This window comes from Lithobates pipiens, unplaced genomic scaffold (assembly GCF_037356315.1).
Source record: "Lithobates pipiens isolate NorthernLeopardFrog02 unplaced genomic scaffold, aLitPip1_a1.2 Scaffold_11, whole genome shotgun sequence".
Classification (NCBI taxonomy): Eukaryota; Metazoa; Chordata; class Amphibia; order Anura; family Ranidae; genus Lithobates; species Lithobates pipiens.
Genome location: NW_027507696.1, coordinates 493,467 through 515,956, shown reverse-complemented (window position 1 = coordinate 515,956; position 22,490 = coordinate 493,467). Strand labels below are relative to the sequence as shown.

The 22,490-nt window shown below is 44.3% G+C and overlaps 1 protein-coding gene across 10 annotated transcripts in view; it reads left to right on the top strand.

Moving 5' to 3' along the window:
- Positions 1–22,490, top strand: part of CACNA1B (calcium voltage-gated channel subunit alpha1 B) — a 495,135-nt gene that overhangs the window by 177,609 nt on the left and 295,036 nt on the right. For all 10 annotated transcript variants that reach the window (XM_077467940.1, XM_077467939.1, XM_077467936.1 and 7 more), the window contains exons 5-7: positions 6,662–6,753; positions 12,646–12,798; positions 21,239–21,429. In XM_077467940.1, the coding sequence (XP_077324066.1) occupies positions 6,662–6,753; positions 12,646–12,798; positions 21,239–21,429 (436 nt within the window). The remainder of the gene's footprint in view (positions 1–6,661; positions 6,754–12,645; positions 12,799–21,238; positions 21,430–22,490) is intronic.

Here is a 22,490-nt window from a genome sequence, read left to right as displayed (position 1 = left end):
ATTCTTCCAAAGCAAATATGTTTTTGCAAACTGGTACTGACTAGTATTCCAGTCTTGCTCTTTGCCCTCAGTTTTTCTCCATCACTCAGCTAATGGGACCCCAACGCTGATGCAGATGGGCATCGGAGGGTCAAATAAGGATGCTATGCAGACAACTGACATCCTCTTTTTTTCGACTGATGATGCCATTGGTAAGATGCCAGCAGCTAGAAGAATGTAATGGTGCACAATGAAAACCTGTGACTTACAGGTGCATCTCATAAAATTAGACTATCATTAAAAAGTTAATTTTATTTATTTCAATTCAGAAAGTGAAACTCATTTTATTTTTTTCAAATACAATTTTTTATTGCTCTTATCAATCAGCAAATGAACATAAACTGAACGCAGTAATACAGATAAACTATTGCATAACCATGACAGTAAGCACTGGCTAAATTGTTGCTCTAGCGATTTGTCTGCTTACCTGTTCCCATGTGTTCATCTAGAGACCAGCCGACCCTCACCTGTCTGCTTTTGTAATCCATCCTCTGGGATGGCTCCACCCTAGCTCCTATCAGGGAGCTCGATATTAACCTGTGCACTGCAGGCCAACGCTGCTGATCAACCTTTGTGTGTTAGCTTCCCGTTACCTGCCGTGTGCTCTTCTGTTGTTCCGTTACCAACTTTGGCGTGTCCTTGACTATCCCTGTTTGCCTGTGATCCTGACCTTTTGGCGTGTCCCTGACTAATCCTGTCTGCTTGTGGCCCCGACCTCGACTTTGTCCCTCACTATCCCTATCCTCCTGTTGCCTACTGTGGGTGTGAGCTGGGGGACCCTGGGGGTCGCGACCTGGAGCCAGTTACAACCAAGTCCATCCTCACTACTAGAGGCGCTGGTGAACACCTGCTGGCTCTTAGACTCCGCGCCCCAGGGAATCTTACACTCTAACCCCAGTGGGATCTGTCCCCCGTCTGCAGCAGTCAGCCGTAGGGTCCACAACCTTGCGGTGCACTCCTGATCCCTACAGTGTTCATCTGTCACCTCGCCTCAAGGTGACCTGACACTTACATTGTATCAGTACACAGCAATGTGAATGGTGAATAGTCATATCTGACACAATGCATAAAATATCAACCAATAAAATAAAATCTGCCACAGGCCATTACAAGGCCAGAGAAGAACAGAGAAAAAAGAGTAAGAAGCAGCAATAGAGACAAATTAGAAAGAGAAGAAAGGGGAAAGACTGAGAGGAGGGCGGGGGGCAAATGGGGTAGGGGTAGAGGCTCAACTCCGGGCGCAGGGCGGATCCTCCCAGCGGTGCCACTCCTCCCAGACCTTATCATGCATTTCCAGCCTATCTTGTAGTCTAGCTGTCATCTTTTCCGTGAGTTCTACATTTTTTATTCTAGTGTACAGGTCTTCTTGGGAGGAGGATTGCCGTTTCCAGTGGAGGGCAACCAGGCATCGAGCATCTGTGAGAACACGTGTTAGCAATTTTTTGGAAGGTTTGGAAATCCATAAGGGTGATACCCCTAGTAAAAATTGTTTTGGAGTCAAAGGGATCTGTACTCCCAAAAGGCGGGATAGCAGGAGCTGTGTCTCCATCCAAAAAAGTACAATCTTGGGGCAGCTCCAGTATATGTGGTAGAGGGTGCCCCTGTCTCCTTGGCAGCGCCAGCACCTATCCGAGCAGGAGGGGTATATAGCATTAAGTACATCTGGTGTCTGGTACCAAAAATAGAGAACTTTATAGGTGTTCTCTTTATAGAGAGTGCAATAGAAGCTTTTTGCTGCCTGAGACCAGATCGTCCACCATGTCGCTTCCAGGATCTCTTCTCCTAGTACCTTTTCCCAACGAAGCATGTAAGCGTGCTTACCCTGGGTGGTAATGGAGCATCCGGTAGATATCAGATATCGGACCTCGGCGTGCCGTTCCTTCCAGAATTATGCTCTCGAAAGGGGATGGCGTTGAGAATATCCGGGGCAATAGATTGGGCATAGTGACGTATTTGCAAATAGCCATAAAACACCTGGTGAGGCAAGTCATGTTTTACCTGGAGTTGGGTAAATGATAGCATTTTGCGAGATCTAGGGTCCACCAAGTGAAAAAGGTTTCGTCTCGCCCAAGGCAAGGACATTTGGCGTGTGAGACCAACAGGCAGCTAGGGGTTGTAGAGGAAGGAGGTAAGCAGTGGCCTCTCTGAGCTGAGCCCATGGGTACGAGAGAGTTTGCGCTAAAGCGATCCAAGTTCTCTAATGCCGCGTACACACGGTCGAATTGTATGACGTACTTAGTCCGTTGAAACACATTTCAACGGACAATCCGCTCGTGTGTGGGCTTCAGCGGACTTTTTCAGCGTGAACTCCGGAGTACTAAGAAGGTCGGTTTGCACACCAATCTTTCCGTCGTACTTTGGTTTCAGCGGACAATATGGTCGTCAGTATGCTAGTCCGACGGACTAAGAATGGCGCATGCCCAGAAAGGATTTACAGGGCGAAAGCGCTCTGTCTTGTAAAACTAGTGCTCGTATTGAAGCTAGCATATTCGTCATGCTGCTAATTTTGTGATTTTTTAATATAGCACATTCTTCACTTTTCTTGCATTATGAAGAAGAAAACTTGCTTTGCTGCTTATATTCACACAGAGTTATAACAAATGTCTTTATTCATCCTCATCCTATGATTAATATTCCAATTCGAGAATAAATAAAAATAAAAGCGCGAATCGTCTCTAACCAAACTTCCACTAACGCAAAGTCAGCAGAAGGAGCCCAAAGGGTGCTTTGCTGTGTATTGGACTTCCTATTTCTAGTCCCGTCGTACGTGCTGTACGTCATCACGCAAGCTTTCGTCGGACTGTTTGGGTATCCGTGTGTGGTCAAGTCCGTTCAGTAGAAAGTACGCCGGATTGTCCGTAGGATTGTATGACGGACTAAGTATGTCATACAATTCGATCGTGTGTACGCGACATTAGTCTCTTCTTTCTTTTAACCACTTCAGGACCACCCCACGTACATTTACTGTGGCAGGGAGGCCCAGGTGCGCAAAATCACGTATCTGTACACTATTTCATGCACACGGATTAGGTCCACCGCAACCTGCCCAATCGCTCAGAAGAGAACCGGAGTAGCGGTGTGCCGATGTAAACAAAGCACACCACTGCTCTGTCAGGGAGGAAAAGAGAGAGCTAAGCTGAATCACGATCTCTCTTTTCTTCCAGTGAATCCACTCCCCCCACGGTTAGAAAACACCTCCCAGGAAACACAGTTAACGCCTTTGATTGCTCCTGGAGTTAACCCCTTCCCTGTCAGTGACATTTTATACATTAATCAGTGCATTTTTTTAGCACTGATCACTGTATTGGTGTTACTGGTCCCCAAAAAGTGTCACTTTGTGGCAGACAAATATGACCCTATGTCGCAGTCCCGCTAAAAATCGCAGATCGCCACCATTACCAGTAAAAAAATAAAAAGTCCCTAAATCTATCCCATAGTTTGTAGACACTATAAATTTTGCGCAAACCAATTAATATACGCTAATTTGAATTATTTATTTTTTTTACCAAAAATATGTAGAATAATACATGTTGGCCTAAATTGATGAAGAAACTTTATGTAGCAAGGTCTTTTACCTCTTTTGGTCTAATGAGGACCTCCAAGGCCAAAGATAGCTGACATCCTTTAATATGTGGTGGGTTGTGAGACATATTAGGTACAAAGATGGTGAAAGTCACTGGGCGCCAGACACTTCTTGGATGTAAAAGAGGTTTTATTTCTTTTGACAGTCCTTTTTATATATTTTGGCTGGAAAGAGGGTTAGGGCCAGGACAACCTTAGATAGAGTCTGCCAATTGAGTTTGCAAATGAGACTTCAATAGGAGGACAGCCATGCAGAGAGAGGCCCTGGCAAGAAGCCACATCTGCACTTGCAGGAATGCTGTCTCCTATGGTAACATTCCTTTAACAGTTCCTAACTCAAACAGTTCTTTCAGCTCCACTACAACTGCTCCTTGTAATTCTTCAATATTGAGCTTCTGGTCTCTCACTAGACCCTCTGATTCACTGACTATGAATCCCTTGAGCTTCTCCAGGTTTATGGCGGTATCTCCTCAAACATGACCTACACTTTCCTGCTGGGTCCCTAGCTTGGCACTCCAGATACTTCTCAAGCTTCACCCCTGCTAACCGGCTCAGACCCTGGCTTGACACAAAAGGTTGCTCTGCAAGCGTCTCCTCCGCTGGTTGGGTCCCTGACTTGATCACCGTCTAAAGTTTCCCGATTCTCCACTCTGCCCTTGCGGTGAGAATATGGTTCTTGCTTCAGTTACTCACTGCGGTCCCTGGTAAAGGCGATTGCTCCTTTCGTGGGGACAGCTTCCCTTCTACTTCCGACCACTGACAGGTTCTCAACCCTGCGTTGTTCTCCTACTTCTAGATAGGCCCTTACACAGCCTAGCAGCCAGATGCCCCTGGGAATAGGCCCAATCTCTGGCCTAGTAGCACGGGGCATATGACACATGTCCACCCAGATAGCCGTCCAGGTGGCACCGAACGTAGATCACCTGACCTCATTCAAATATATATAGGTTTTCCCAGCAGGCCAAGGGAGTCAAGAAAACCCTTGCCCATTGGCTAAGATGCCCATAACCTGACCTTGGGTTGCCCTTCTCATATCTAGTACCACCAAGTACCCGGCCACCTAATGGTAGAAGAAAAAAGGGCAACAAGGCTAAACTTAGGGGGAAAATATATCCCTATCAATCGGCCAAGATAACTATTCTTGGCAAGTCATTTTGTGAGGAGCTCGCTGACTAAACATTTAAATTATTTTTTACTTTCTGCTATAATAGATTTGAAGAAAAAAATATATTTTTTTTTGGGATAATTGTCTTTTTTTGTTTAAAGCGCAAAAAATAAAGAAACAGCAGAGGTGATCAAATACCACTAAAAGAAAGCTCTATTTGTGGGGAAAAAAGTACATCAATTTTATTTGGGTACAGCGTCGTATGACCGCACAATTGTCAGTTAAGGTGACGCAGTGCCGTATCGCATTAAAATCGCCTGGTCAGGAAGTGGTGTAATCTTCCGGGGCTGAAGTGGTTCATTTTGAGGATTATGGCTTACAGCTAATGAAAACCCAAAATTCAATATCTCCGAAAATTTGAATATTTTATAAGACCAAAACAAAAGGGATTTTTAATAAAGAGATGTTGACTTAATGAAAAGTATGTCCATTTACACATTTACAGTACAGTATAGTATAGTATGCACTCAATAGTTGATCGGGGCTCTATTTGCATGAATTACTGCATCAGTGCAGCTTGGCATGGAGGCGATCAGCCTGTGGCACTGCTGACATGTTATGGAAACCCATAACACGTTATGGAAATTTTTGGGCAATTTTTAGACATTTTGCCAAGGCAACCTGGTTGAAAAATGCTGCCTTAGCTGACCCCAGATACCTATTCTCCTCTTCCTTTTGCTGTGCTTTCACATTATTTGGTTGTTGGTAGCAAAGAGACAGACCCAGTACTTCCAAATATGCATGTGTTTCACCCCCATTCCTCTCATTTGAAAGCTCAGCTACTTGTTGATTGGCTGCTCTGTCATCTAGTGCCATCATGTGAACTTGAGCAGAAATATACTATACTATACACTATAAGCGTTGTGACTTAACTTGGCTTCCTCTCCTCTGTCCTGGTAGCCTAAGCCCCTGTACACACAATCGGAGATTTCCACAACCAAATCTGTCGGATTTTGTCCGAAACTGTTGCATACACACGGTCGGACAAAGTTGGCGAAAAAATCCGATCTTTCAGAACGTGATGACGTACGATGGTACTACGTTCAGGCTAGTAGCCAATAGCTTTGATGTAGGAATTTGATCTGAGCATGCGTGGCACTTGGTCCGATCAAAATTCTCTACACATGATCGGAGTATGTCCGATCGGCCCAGTTGGTCGGGAAATATTTCCAACATGTTGGAAAATTGGGTCCGACGGATATTCCGACGGAATCAGTCCGATGCATACCACACACAGTCGGATTATCCGACGACACGGTCCGATAGGACACATTCCGACGGATTCTCCGACCGTGTGTACAAGGGCTAAGCCCCTGTACACACGATTGGAGATTCTGCCAACCAAATCCGTCGGATTTTGCCTGTCGGATTTAGTCCGACGGATTGTGTCCGAAACTGTTGCATACACACGGTCGGGCCAAGTTGTTGAAAAATCCGATCTTTCAGAACGTGATGACGTAATTTCGTTACGATGGGACTACATTCAGGCTAGTAGCCAATAGCTTTGATGTAGGAATTTTATCTGAGCATGCGTGGCACTTGGTCCGATCAAAATTCTCTACACATAATCGGATTAGGTCCGACCGGCCCAGTTGGTCGGGAAATATTTCCAACATGTTGGAAAATTGGGTCGGACGGAGATTCGGACGGAATCAGTCCGATGCATACCACACACAGTCGGATTATCTGACGACACGGTCCGATAAGACTCATTCCGACAGATTCTCCGACAGTGTGCACAAGGCTTTAGAGAGTGGTGAGGTATGTGCTGATGTGGACGAGGCATTGGATCACAGTAAGGATCTACTCCATTATACATGAAACCTATTTAAATCATTATGCCGTACTAGTGAAATATTTTTTTTTTTCCCCTAGAATCCTGGCAACAGCCGGCACAGACTTTGACTTGCGAACGTTGAGAGCGGTGAGAGTGCTGAGACCCCTGAAACTCGTCTCTGGGATCCCAAGTAAGTGATATTGCATCATTCTCTGTAATACATCGCATGGGAGTAAAGAGAAGCTCTCGGAGTGGAGATGTAGGCGCTACCATCACTGACTAAAGAGTGCAAGACACGGGGCTTTCATATATACTCTTTTACTACAACTTGTTAGCCCAAAAGAGGTATACAGGTCGTAATTTCCAATGTCACTGTCTGCCTCACAGGTGCCCAGCTGTATCTACATTCACAAGTCCCCATCACATCCTGGAAGATATACTATCCACTTTATGCTGCCTAGTTAATTACACTCCTTGGTCCTTCTTGTCCAGTTTATGGTGCCCATCTGTATCTAGACTATTTTTGTCATGGGGTGACAGGCACCATGGAGTGTAGATGCAGATGGGCACCATAAACTGGACAAGAAGGACCAAGTAGTGTAATTAACTAGGCAGCATAAAGTGGATAGTATATCTTCCAGGATGTGATGGGGACTTGTGAATGTAGATACAGCTGGGCATCTGTCAGGCAGACAGGGATATTGGAAATTGCGGTCTGTATACCAGTCTGTCTGAGAGATGGCCAGTTGGATATGCCCTCACCAGTCTCCATTACCCCATGAAAGGTGGTCTGCCCATTTTATGCTGCCAAGTTGTATCCACATGCCTTGGTCCCTAACGCCCATGACGGTTACACTGTCCAGTTTAAGGTGCTGAGCTATATCTACACTTCCTGTGCCCATCTACCCCATGAAAGATGTGTCAAGTTTAAAAGGTACCCAGCTATACCTTCACTCCCCATTACCCGAAAGGGGTATACGGGTTGCATTTTTTAATATTACTGGCTTTCTGACAGATGCCCAACTGTAGCCACACTCACTTGTCCCCCTCACCACCATGCTTGGCTGCATAGAAATTATTTAAAATTTTTCATTTTTTTATTGATATGTCACAAAATTATAACCGTGCCTCCATTACAACAATGGAAAGCACTACCCCTCATTGCTCCTACACAACAGACACACATTTTGTTAGTACAAGCTGGTGTGAATGAGCAATAAATTGTAATACTCATAAACCCTTGCCAGGAACAGCACACAAACATAATGCAAATTTAAATGGGGGTCAGGGCTACAGCTTTATTGACATTTAATTTATAGGCAAGGCAATAGTTATATTAACTTTGAACTTTATGGTAACCAAAAATACCAGCTGCAAGTAATGTAGGACAGCAACCAACCCGAATACCAAATTCAAGAAAGCCTGCCCCACTTTAAAGTGTATCTCTAGCCAAAAAATGTTTTCTTTCTAATCTATTAAGGAAATCGGAAATTGACAGTCAGGTTATACTGCCACCTACAAGAGTTTGGGTCACTGACAAACAGAAAACTTGTAGGCCATCTCCCATATAACCACTCTTCTACTCAGCACGCCTCTGTTTTTTTTTCCAAGTGTCCTAGCAGGTTGGACGCCTTTTCTTCAGTTCTGCTGAAAAAAAAAAATAATAATTTTCTAGCCTTTCTTGCTTTGTGGATTTTTTTTTTTCCTTAATGATTTCAATAAAATTTCCTTGCTTCACCACTGCTTGAGCCCGTCTCTATATAGCAGCTATATGCATCAGAGTTTACTCCTTTATTGTATTGCTTTAGAGGCCGTACTGGGACCCCTATGGACTGGATGTGTGAGACTAACCTGGAATGTGACCCTCAGGCACTGGGCTCTGAATTTTGGGGCTTTCCAGACCTAGGTGTACTGTGTTAACTGCTGAACACTTTCCAGGTCCCAAGCCATGGCACAGCCCCAAGTGTGACCCTGTCTCTAAAGACTCCCTTAGCAAGTGAGGCTGATTAGGGTGAAGCACCAGGAGCTACCTTAGTGTTTGCACTGATGGGTGCCTTTTCAGATTCCCTACCATGGTTTGTTTCACCAAGGTACGGAATAAAGCTGAAGGACCAAGCGATTACATCAACCACTGGGTGCTTTTTTTTTTCTGCCATTCATCTGGGAGGAAGCACAGTGTTGCTCCTGCATCTATAACACCATGGGGTTTCTCTGTGTCTGGTCTGCTTCCACTCCTAGCGTATAGTGACCTAGTTACCTCTGCCCATCTGAAACCCTTATCAGCACCAACTGCCTGCCTGGATTATTCAGTACTTGAAACCTTGTCTCACTTTGGACCTAGTTGTTTACCACTGTGTGGACCCAACATGTCTTTGCTAAGACATACAGAAGACAGTCCAGGTGACCTCAGCTTATACTCCCTTTTTGGGTTTTGGGAACATTTACTCTGTATCCCCAGATGTAACTGATACATGCAGCCTGGAGCCTGTGACCACTATTGTTATACCGTCATCTTCAGTAAAGTCTTTTTCAGCTCTGCCGGATGAGGTTGTTTCATACCTTACTGATGCAGTGTCTATTATCCTACATTGGGAGGATCAGCTTGTTATTTCAGGCCTTGGGTCTTTTAGAGCAGTGGTCATCAACCCTGTCCTCAGGGCCCACTAACAGGCCAGGTTTTATGTATTACCTTGAGGAGATGCAGACTAGAATACTGCAATCACTGAGCAGCAAATGATATCACCTGTGATGTATTTCAGTTATCTTGCAAACCTGGCCAGTTAGTGGGCCCTGAGGACAGGGTTGATGACCACTGTTTTAGAGCTTCTAAGACTGCAAAGGCTTTTCCAATACGTCTGCTAATTGAGCCATTTTACCCATTCCATTGACGAGTCCTGGACACCATTTGAGAGTGTGTCAGAGCTTATCCCACTTAAGGAGGGAATTAGTAAAATTTGTGGTCTGTTTCCACCATGGATACACCAGTAACCTACTAAACTGGTTGAGGGTATGTACACCTTTTTGTATTTCTACTGACAGGCATTTAGTGTCCCCCTTTAAGCCCCAGTTTGAATTGACTGGCCTGGTTCTCCATCCTGTGTTGGCAGTAACCTTAATCTGTCAAACCATTTCAGGATGGGTACATTCCCTGAAGAGGGATGCCTCTCCTGATGGGGTAGATGCCACTGCATAGAGTATTCGGCGCAAATGTCTAGAGCATTTTATTGTAGCTGGGATGGTTTACTACATGCTTCCAAACATGTGTTTTGCATGGGACTGATATACAGTAAAGTACAATTGTGTAAAGCACTCTGCGTGGCTGGGATGTTGATTCTGTATCTATAAAGTATCTGGCTTAAACTTTCAGGGAAATTGTTTATTCAGACCTGCTCTTGACGCTGTGATTAGCAGTGCCACGGGTGGTCAGAGTGTGCTCCTGTCACAACGCAAGAGGCCTTTGGAGGGGGTTGGAGGAATCCCACCCTTCTCCTTCATCTCATGCAGTAGGTACTCATAGGCTTCTGGAGCCACTCAGCCCATTGGGCTCTAACCCGTCTGAAAGGCCTTCTGCGTGAAGGTACGCCCCCACTTGTACAAGTGGAGGGCTGTTTGTACATCTGGACTTGGGTAGTTTACATCCCTGGCATCTGAGTGTTCAGGAAACCCCTTTTAGCCCACAGACTAACCCCACTATTACTCACCATCCTTTGCTTCTGCACAGAGCAAAGGTACTTCATGGGCCTGTCCGATTTCCTGGTACTCTGGAAGGAACATAAAGTTAGGACTTGGACAGAGACAATGATTCCCAGACACCTAATGCCTTCTTCAGAAGAACCCATATAATTTGACACTGTTTTTCCCCTGATACCTGGTGGTACTCAACATTCCTTCACTCCAGGTGGGCCCCTTGATCTCCAAGATCGACAAGGATTGGGACCTGACACTTCAGTGTCCTTTGGGGGCACTGGCTATTTCTCAGAGTTGTGGATATTGTTGTTCTCTTAGTGCCCTTTCCTGGCATCCCTTGTGTGGGATGCTTGGATGACCATCCTTGAGAAAGGTCAGCATTTTGGACCTTGCAGTAAGAACTTTTTTTTGACTGGGTAGGAACTTGCAAGTATTTATCAATGGTAACTGTTGATGCTAAAACAGCATCCATCTTGTGTATCATTTGACATTTTTTGTCACTTCCTCTTTCTCTTGTTGGCTCATGGTCCCTTCTATGGCAGGTTGCCTGAGCTTAAGAGTGAGACATCTAGATTTTTCTGGGGGGGGGGGGGGGGGGTTAATATGGTGTTTTTCTCCCTTTGTCCTAGAGGGACCCCACTTGCTGGGGTGTCGCTATACCCAAGGTTTCATTCTGGTTCCCTAGAGAAGATGATCTCCTTGTAGTTTATTATAAGCTCACAGTGAGTAACAGCAGCACTAGGGTTTTTCAACTAGAATCCCAAATATGACACTACCTGCCTCGAGTTTGCATGTTCTCCCTGTGCCCGTGTGGATTTCCTCCAGGTACTCTGGTTTCCTCCAACACTGCAAAGACACGCTGATAGGTTAATTGGATCCCATCTAAATTGGTCCTAGTATGTGTATGTATGGATATAACCTTAGATTATAAGCTCCTTGAGGGCAGGACTGTTGTGAATGTACAATATATATGAAAAGCGCTGCAAAAATTGATGGTGCTATATAAGTACCTGTAAAAAATATTTATTTGTTGATCTTGCCAAAAATTATTTATTTTCTATACTTGCAAAAAATGTTCCCAGCCTAAAAAGTGAAAACTAATTCAGCTACCACATTTAAGGACTGGTAAGGTGTGAAGTATTAGCCCTTGTACACACGGGTCGGACATTCTGACAACCAAATCCGTTGGATTTTGTCCGACGTATTTTGTCCGAAACTGTTGCATACACGCGGTTGGACAAAGTTTTCAGAAAATCCGATTGTATATAACGTGATGACGTTATTTTGTTACGACGGGACTACGTTCAGGCTAGTAGCCAATAGCTTTGGTCTAGGAATTTGATCTGAGCATGCGTGGCACTTTGTCCGTCGGAGTAGGCTACACATGATCGGAGTATGTCCGATCGGAGCATTTTGTCGGAAAATTTTACGGACAAGTTGGAAAACCTGGTCCGTCGGATACTCCGACAGAAACAGTCCGATGGAGACCACACACAGTCGGATTATCCGACAAAACGGTCCGATAGGACACATTCCGTCGGAATCTCCGACCGTGTGTACAAGGGCTTACAGTTTGTAGGCTTGATTGCTGACTCTACTAGCAAGGAACATGGAAAAGCAGAAATGTGGGTGGGGCTTGTCACTAGAGGACATGTGGGCTGGACCTGTCACTATTGGAAATGTGGACAAGCCTTTCACGATTTAAAATGTGGGCAGGGCCGGTCACTGTGGAAATGTGATCAGGGCCGGTCACTGTGGAAATGTGATCAGGGCCAAAATTGTCACTGTGGAAATTTGGGAGTAAAACGTTTCATTTACACAAACAGGACGTTACAGGAGATGCACCCCCTTTAGATAAGGGGGGGGGCAGTTTGAGTTTGGGGGTTGATTGTTGGTAAATATAAAAAGTCTAAATTATATAAAAAGTCTAAATGAAATGTGGTCACAAATGTGGACTAAGCCTAAAAAGTTTTGACTGAAATTTAACTTAACCAGTTCCCACCCACCCAGAATTTATCCACTTGAAAGTGATATTTTAGCTATAGTTAGAGTGGCTCTGTGAAGTCACTCGTCTTGCTGCATTCTAAATTTATTATAAAAAATAAATGTGAAAAAGTATAAATGTGCAATGTTTTAGCATACAGCAGTCTCAATCTTGTAAAAATTGTTCATATGGGGAACATGTAAACCGTTTTATTTTTCAGCTTGGTATATTTTATAAAAAATAATAAATGTTCACAGAGAATAGAGCCAACCTATAATGGCCATGGTGGCTGGGTGGGATTGGGAACTTGGGCACTTATATCCATCTGCTAGAGTTTAAAGAGGCCGGTTTCAGCATAAGCTAAATCTTTGGGGTGGATAGACTCATAACTCTTATCTTCTGTCTACGCAGGCCTCCAGGTGGTGTTAAAGTCGATCATGAAAGCGATGGTCCCTCTGCTGCAAATTGGATTGCTGCTGTTCTTTGCTATCGTCATGTTTGCCATCATCGGACTGGAGTTCTACATGGGAAAGTTTCACAGGACATGTTTCTCTCGTGATACAGGTGAGGGGCAGTTGTGTGGTGGTGGAGCTGGAGGTAAAAATAAAGAGAGAATGCTAAAGATCTGCACAAACCAGAATGGCATCGTCCTAAATGAACCCAGCCCCTGCTGTCCATTATAACATACACGGTCCCTTCCATTTTCCTCAATAACAAGCATCTCCCAGTCTGTGGTGTTCAAATTTGAAAATATTCCTCTTTTGCCATTGGTCGGTGTTTAAATTGTTCCACTCTAGATTCCATAAAGAAAGCTACAACGTCCAGTCACTGGTGTCCAGTAGTAGATATATTGCCCAGTCTATAGCACTAAATGCAATATTTATGGCCTAGTTCTTAGTGCTAAGTAGAATCTACACTTCCCAATGCCTTGTAGGTTACAGAGACTGGCAAAAAAAGCTTCAACTGGGCACATTTCTTGGTGTCGTGTGGAAACTTTACTGTCTAGACCCCAGAACTTCCAATGGAATCTGTACTTTGCATGCTTTGGTTCTCTGTAGAATCTATACTGCCTAGTCCTAGTGTAGATAAGATGTCCTGTTTCTAGTACAGAGCTGTATCTGTATTCCCAGGTCCTTGTCACCCCATGGCAGATACAGTACAGCTAGGTGCCAGAAACTGGATGGTATATCTGCACCCTCTGGGTTCCTGTCACCGTATAGTAGGTATACACTCCACTTTCTGGTGCCCAGCTGTATCTGCATTAAGTCCCTTTCACACCATGGCGGATGTATTGTCTGGTGTTTTCCTATGTAGCGGCCACAACCCTTGCAGGACGGCCTTGACTTACCAGTTACCTCCTCTTGGCCTGCTCTTCCACGTCTAGGGGTTCCCAGGGTTGATACCCAACAACTTGAACGCTGACACAAATAAAGTCTTTTTGAAAAGTTTTATTTTGCAGTAATAAGATCCAATAACACAGTCTCTCATGGGAACAGAGGGCACAGGTGAAGAACTCAGGCACCTTGAACTGCAGGTCTAGCAAAGTCTCTAATTCCACCCAGAGAGTAGCCACTCGCAGCTGGGTACTTCAAGGCTGAACCGATTTCTAGCCAGAGATCATGGCAGTCAGCACGTCAACTCGAATACTTGAAACAATCCTATGAACGTGTACAAGTTGTAACTAAGGGTGAACAGGAACCTTTTTTCTCAGTACCTGGGACGTTCTCTGTCTCCTCAATGGTACTGGAAAAACGTGAATTCGTCAATGTCCTTCCCAACTCGGTAACCAGGCACTTCCCAGGATGCCACTTGTCGGCCCTCCTCTGAAGAGTCCTCCCCCGGTAACACTTCCATGAGCTGTGGCGCCTCTCCAAGCCGAGAGCACACCCGGACACCTTGAATCCTCCCTCAGTTACTACGCCTCGGACCAGCAGGTTCCGAGACTCGGGAACAGACCGATCCCTACCCCATTAGGGGCCTCTAACAGGAACATGTTGCGGGATGTCAAACACCCCGTGACCGGGACCCCTTAACGGGGCTACCCCGATCCTGGAACCAGAGCAGACCACATAGGCCTCATGAACTCCTCTCCCTTAAACACGTGACCCACACATCTTAAGTACCCCTTCCCAGACTCCCCAGCGGGGCCCGGCACTCCCAATGATTGGTTTCGAGAAGGTTGATGCCCAAAACGTCCAATCAGACCTGGTTCTGGCCTGTCCTGCACCTCACTGCTCACATGACCAGGCAGAACTTCCAACACAGCCCGGCCAGACTGATGTCAAGGACAACCTACATAATTAACCCTCAGAACCCCTACTGTTCTGAAGCAAAAACTAAATTTACATGCGTATGACATTTTGTCCAAAATGTCATCCGTTACACCTATATCTACACTCCCCTAATCCATGATGTCCAGTGAAGCCTGTAGTGCTCCCTGTAAAAACCAGGAACCTGAGAAGAGATGGGCATTTACTGTCGGCCATGCTTGCCAAAGATGCCGATGGACAGAATTTGGTTATGGCATGACTGGCCAAAAATCAAATGTCTGTGGATACTGTGCACATCACACCCTGACCAATCTCAGGGAAAAAGCTCATTGGCTGCATTCGATTTTCTGTTAGGGTTTAAGGATGTTTGTGTAGTTCTCACAGTAAAACCTCCTGGCTGCTGTCTTTTGGGCACCTGTGCTTTCCCATTTAGAGCAAAGCATTGACTTTGACTTAATCCTCCTTACTGCCAGCAGAACAAACTCACATTTCCTTCAATCCCTCGCTGTTCTGGTCAGCCCAGTACTTCCAGGTATGGAGAAGCATGTGACTCACTCTGTGACAACGCTGGGCCAGTTAATAGCCCCAGGGATTCGTAGCTTCTACCGAGCTTTTATTTCACAATCAGTGGTGTATGTGCTGCTGGGGGAGGAGGACAATAAAGTGAACCTGACTCGCCTGCATGGACACTGCATAAGTTCACTTTTCTTTTTTTTTTTTTTTTTTTTTTTTTATCCAACAAAGATTTTTAGTGAAGATACATCAACATACATTGTCAACAAAACATATCCATGTAAAGCCCAACGGAGACACACCTGTCCCCAAGGTCATTGTTAACAAACCAATAAGCCGGATATATAATAGAGTAAATAATGCAGTTTGGTTCCTTTGGTTAGGCAAGTTGCATTAAGTTTTATACCATACTAAAAGACAAGGTATGCCCTCTTTAGCAGTCTAATTATATACTGTGCAGGAATACACCTAACTAGCCAACAGTGAGCCGAAGTAGCCTATCCATGGTCAAATCCTCCAGAGCAAGCTCCGGAACATCCAACCACGCTGACCATAACCTCTTATATTTATGCTCATTTCCCCTATGTTGGTATATAAGCTTTTCCATTCGTAACAGCTCATCAATAGTCTTGATCCATTCCCTCACAGTAGGGGGAGCCTCTGACTTCCAGTGTACCATGATCAGTTTGCATGCCTGGAACAAAACTCTGAGGATAGCCTCCCTAGTATACACTTCCCAGTTGTACTCTTCCAATACACCCAGTAAGCAGGCTTTTGGGTCTATAGGAAGGACCACCTGAAACACAAAATTAATCCTGTGTATCACCCCTGCCCAGTAGGAATGGAGTTCCAGACACCGCCACAAAGGGTGTATTAGGTCACCATGGTCCCTGTTACACCTTGCTCAAGTAGAATCCTATCTTATACTCCTCATAGACTCTACTTTATGGGCCTAATACACCCTTAGAAGGAGGTACAATTGAGTTAACCTTTGCAAAACATTTTAATAAGCACGTGACCACAGCCTGAAAGGATTCCTCCCACTGTTCACCTTCCAAATGACCAACATCCCTTTCCCAATGATCCATCACTCTCAAGGGAATACAGACTCAGGCATGACTGTAGAAGCAGGACATAAATTTGTGAAATTAATTAATTGGAGGACTTGGCATCCCTGGTGAGACTGCATAGAGTAATTCCTCAGAATGGCCCCTTCCACCCACTCTGATATTAAATTTTATTATATGCAGCTGCAGCACGCGGTTAAGGCACAGACTGTGGTACATTGAACATACTCTGTAATGTAGCAAATGTCAGAAGTGCCCCGTTATGGAATATTTGTTTAAGATGTGTTACTCCATATACTGACCACCCAGCCCCACACTGCAATTTTGCCAGTTCCATATAAGTGTCATTACACAAGATGGGGCTATATTCCATGTAGCTTGTTACCTGACACATAATCTTATTCAGAAGGTTTGCCTTCTGAAATACCTTCAGAAGGTATCTCTTGTGCAGTAATCCAAAAGCTTGTGCTTTAAGGGCCAGTACTACAGATCTCCTATATGTGGTGTGATACATCACCACCATGGATGAACTGCACCCTGTGTCACCTATCCCATTCCCCATGTTGATGGTTCCTATGAGGTGTTGCAACTGAGCTGCTAGATAATACAACCATGGGTTGGGCAAGGCCAACCCACCATAGTCTTTGCAGAAAATCTGATTGTGTGTATGAGGCTTTACAGACAAAACCTCTGAAGTCGCGTGCCTGGATTTTGTCTTGCATACAAACAGCAAGGAATTGTCTGCCAACAAACACGAACATACTGATGTACTACGTGGTTTTTCAGCTCTTTAGCGCCACCCTTTGGGCTCCTTCTGCTAACTTTGTGTTAGTAGAAGTTTGGTGAGTGTTAATTCGCACTTTTCATTTCATGCTTTTCATTTGCTGCTTTTCAGTTCGTCAACCAGGCATGTTGCGGAATCGGAGGAGATAACATGTTATTTATTATTGGCCTTGGCGTTATTGCTTTGACCCAAGTCCAGTCCAGGAAAAGGAGGAGGATTTCTTGGATCAAAAATTGGTTGCTTTATTAATCGTGACAAATTATGTCATATGCCTTTGCTGCCGGAGCTCCAGGAGAATAATCCAGATGTTTTTCATAATTATCTCCGGATGATGGACCCCTGCTTTCACCAAATCTTGGCATTGTTGACCCCTATATTAAGAAGCAGGACACATGTACCTTGGACTTCTTTCCGACGGACTTGCGTACACACACTCGGAAAATCTGACAGCAGACCGCTGTCCGCGGAAATTTTTAAACCTGCTATCCATCATTTGTCTGTGGAAAATCTGACAACAATTGTCCGATGGAGGATACAAACGGTTGGACTTTCCCCCCCAACAGCCTGTCATCACACATTTCCCATTGGAAAATCCAATCGTGTGTATGAGGCTTTAGTGTTCTAACTTAATTCTGAGCATAAGTTCACTTTATTTTTTGTCTGCTAAGAATTTATCTTTAAAGTACACCAAAAATGTATTCAATAAAAAAAAAAAGAAACATATTTTAAAATTCAATTGCTGTAAACACTTGAATTTGAATTGGTCTACGACTAGGCCATATGTGTTAAAGCCTATCCCAAGCAAATTTTTTTTAGTTTTAGAATTGGGGTTAATGGTTGTCACTGGGATGGGAAGGCACAGACAGCAATAAAAAAAAAACATTGCCAGAAGGTTTAACCCTTCCTCATTGTACCATAAATGAGACAGCCTGTGTCCTTATTGGAAAGATTTCCATGTATTTCCTGTCCATGCAGAAAGTGAGGGGAAATCCTCCCAGCAGGACTATAGACCGTTACGAAAACCTTATGGCGGATCCAACAGTAAGGCAGGGCATAGAAGATACTATTTTCTTTCCTGTAAATCACTTGATTCCCCCATCAACAGAGTGAGTGTTGATAGGGGAATCCCTGCAACTCCCAGCAGAGGGTGGAGGGGGGGGGGTGCTGGGAGCCATTTCTGTTGGAGGAACACAGTGATATTTGGTAGTGGCAATAATTGCATCCTAAAAATCTGACATGCCGGTTGTACCCAGGTCGATCGATAGATGGACTTGGGTACAAATCAGCCTGCCCATACATGGTTTGAATTTCAGGCCATTCTCTGCTGAACCACCTATGGCTGGCTTTAGGCTTTAAAGAGAAAGTCAACTCTCCCACTCTGATGCTTCTTTTCATTTAGTCCATTATAATAAGTCATTATCAGACTATAGCCACTGTAATCCAGCCCAAATCACATATTACTTACTGTTTAAAGAAACTTTAAAAAACTTGTTTCCAGGGGTTAGGCAGCGCCATCTTAAATATTGTTTTCTGAGTCCACAGTGGAGTGTATTTCCGCCCTTACATTGAGCACTTCCTGTACTGTTAACCAAGCCTCCTTCTCAATCTTCTGTGGCAACCATGCTTCCCTGTTCATAGCTTACTTGTTTATTTCATAGTATTTACTTGTGCCGATGTCTAATGTTTGCCTTTGTCAGACTTATCAGCTTCAGCTGATAAGACTGCAGTAATGGCCAAGTTTAGACTGTATGTGAGGTCACATGGTGTGTAGGAGGAGCTCTGAGTGATTAGCAGAGTTCAGTGTTGTGCCGTAGGAAGTCCTGATAACAGATAGATAAGACATAGAGAGTGTGCCGTAAATCAGGTGGGATCTGGGCATGCTCAGTGACTTCATTCTACAGAACAACAAGGATTACAGCAATACTAAGCAAGTAAGGAGATATCTACAAACCGTGTTCATTAGGGTTTTTTATGCTGATTTACATGGGACAAAGTTGTGGGGGAGGGTTTACAACCACTTTAACAGCACCATAACATTGGACAACTTTAAACACAATTTCTGCCATAGCCAACGGGACTTGATCTTGACATACACACTCAACAAGAATCTGCCGTAGATATTTTTTGCTCAGCAGAAACTTTAACAGCCGTCTTCTCCCCAAACTGACAGCATTTCTTCTGCCTCGTTATAATTTCAGCTCATATCGGAAACTCTTGTGTCTTAATGGATATCTCAATGACGGCTCTGTTGCCCGCCGATGGCAGCTTCTTTCATTGCCCCCTTTGTCTAATATTTTCAGCTTTGAAAGTAGAGAATGACCTCCAGGAAATGAGAGAAGCTATCTCCGAGAAGCTGGCCTCGCCATTTCCAGCGCAAGTTTTCAGATCAAGCGAGCTTAGAGCCCGATGTCAGGCCAAGTTAATAACTTTTTTTTTTTCTGCCGAATGGCATATGCGAGCGAGTCGAGTTTTTTTTTACCTTTTTAGAAATGAGAATAATTTGAGATAATCCGCTGATGCGTTCTCCTTCGCGATTCTTCTAATGTTATGGCAGAATCTGTGCCAAGGCTTAAAACGGATTATCCCCCATGTTTCTGGTTGCTCCACTTTCTCCACTATAAACAATATTTTGCACCAGCAAAGTTATTGTCATTTCTTGCTCTGCTCAAGGACAAAGAGGCCTCTGTTTAAAGGTTAATTTTAAAGACATGCTTCTTGGGACCATAATGCAGTCTATGACGAGGAGCAGAGTGAGAACGAATGCTGTGTAGGCACTTCAGAGGCCTGGCTATGACCAGGGGCGGACTGACCATTGGGGCACTCGGGCACTGCCCAAGGGCCCCATGCCACTGGGGGGCCCCATCAGGGTTGCCAGCCTCAATAAAACCAGGGACAGTATGTAAAAATCAGTGTTTTTTAAAAATGTATAGCTGCCCCCCCCCTCTCCAGTACCTTTTTAGTGTGTATACTATGTCTGTGTGTGTGTATACTGTGTGTGTGTGTGTGTATACTGTGTGGCCCCATAATCTCCTATTGTCCCGGGGCCCCATAATCTATTGCCCCGGGGCCCCATAATCTCCTATTGCCCAGGGGCCCCATGAGTTTTCAGTCCGCCCCTGGCTATGACTGAGCTTACCATGATGGTGCAGGCATACTGAGGAAAGGTTTATTGCTCAAATTTGCTCAGTTGCTGCCGTGTTAATTGCCTGACCTCATGCTGATAATAAAGGCTACCAGCTCCTGAGTGTTCTTAAAAGGCCATTCACCCAACGCCAGTATTGCTTTTAGTGAATGCCGGAGAGTTAAACCACCTGTCAAGTTCCTTCCATCTCTCAAGTTCTCTATAGAAGAGATATCTACACTGAGATCTGCTTGGATATTCACCCCAGGAATTATGTCGGGGAGATCATGCTGCTATAGTATAGTATTTCCAGACATAAATGGAACCAATGGCTACTCAGGCCACACTTGTAAATAAATATCCCTTTTGGGAGGACCAGGGATATTTTCAGCAGGAACGCAGTGCAGACACAGCCAGCACGTAATGTAATGGCAAGAGGTGGTGACGTGTGCTGGTTGGTCCATTGATGCTGGCTACCGGGAGATCTGTTGCCACTGGGGGGGGGGGGGGGTCTTTTTTTGGGGGAGGGGTCTATTGCTGCTGGGAGGTATATTGTTGCTGGCAGGGGTTCATTTTTCCTGGAGTTGATGTTGCTGGGGGGGGGGGGGGGGCTGTTTTTTTTTTCAGGGGGTCTATTGTTACTGGCTGCAGGGGATCTATTTTACTGCTTTCCTTGTTATTAGTAACAAATTCCATGCAAATTACTTGGCACCTCAAACTGTTTTCTATAAAAAAAAACGGTGGTATTGGGAGGTGGGTAGGGGATGGAACCAAAAGATGGTGTTTAGAGGTTGATAGGGTATGGAGAAAATGAGTGACTTAGCAGGGGGGGGGAGTACCTGAACCTATTCTCTGAGAAATAAAGCCCTGGGGAGGACTGACCCTTCTAATAACATAGGGCTGTGTTAAAGTGGAAGTAAATCCATCGAATTAAACAGTTAAAAAAAAAAAAAAAAAGGCATGCCGGGAATGCTAACTGCACATTGGTTGTGCTCTCAGCCAAACTATCAAACCATCCAATGGCTGGTGTCATAACTGATCACATGTGCAGCACCATAGTAGTTGAAGATTAAACAGAGGCAAAGATGGCCGCTTCCTTGGCTGAAAATGATAGGGGAGTTTACATCCGCTTTAATTGATAGCCTTCCTTTCTCCTGGCAAAACTGTATATTACTAAAAAGAAAATGTCAATAAAGCTTAATCTATACATAAATGAAAAAATATAACAAAATGTTGCATTTTATTTCAGGGGAGCCCACTGGAGATTTCCCCTGTGGAGAGGAGTCCCCGGCCCGGACGTGTGATAATGAGACTTCAGTGTGTCGCTTATATTGGAAAGGGCCAAATTTTGGCATTACCAACTTTGACAACATCTTGTTTGCGGTCTTGACGGTGTTCCAGTGCATTACCATGGAAGGCTGGACTGACATTCTGTACAATGTAAGTAGAAGAAAAATCTAACTTGAAATACAAATAGTAAAGTAGATCTAAACCCTAACTGGATGATACCATGAATTTTAAGAAATTGCCACGTTTGTTTTTCATATAATATATTTTTCTTGTTTTTGTGTCTCAGAACTCGTTTTTTTTCATGTAGTTTCTTTCAGTCACTTCCTGTCTACATGGCTCCCGGCTTTGGCTGCAAGTCATTACTCGTCACCTGTTTCTTGATAGTGACAACAGTTGACCGTGCCTACACAGGATATGTATTGTAGCCAGCTATAGTCATTCCCCCAGGGGTGCAAGTAACAGGGACACAATGCAGGAACACAGCTAGGAGACCGTTTTCACACCTTTAATAGGAAGTGCCTGAACAAAAACATTTGTGCCAGGATTGATTCAATATAAAAAGGATTGGAAATGGCATTTGAAATGACATGAACATGTTAAATCTTACATGCAATTTTTGTGATTGTATTTAGATCCACCTTAAAATGGTTGTAAAGGCAACCTTTTTTACCTTCATGCATTCTATACCTTCTGTGTACAGCAGCCCCTCCTAATACCTACCTGAGCCCCCTGTACAGGGCCTGCGCCGCTTATGCATGCGCAGTGGGTGTCCTGCTGTGAAGCCACAGCCGGGTGCCCACAGTACAAATGACGGCGCCGCGAGTGGAACGGGGGGGGGGCGGCTTCGTTCCCCCGCATCGCTGGACCCTAGGACAGGTAAGTGTCCGATTTATTAAAAGTCAGCAGCTGCCGTATTTGTTAATATCGCTTTAATACAACAGAGGGGGTTCCATGATTGAAGCAGAGCCAGCCATTTGACTTTAACAGATCATGTAATTGGGCTTTCCTCCCCACCTTCTTACAAACTACCATTCTTTTTTTTTTTTTGCAGTCCACTGGCTATACCGCTGCTTTGAAACATAAAAAAAAAAAAGCTTTACATGTTCAAGAAATGATATTTATACTGCTGCTTTTTAAATGTACCTTTTATATAAATTGTCCGTTTTTCATTTGACTTTGTGTTTTTATATATTTTGTCTACGTTTATAACT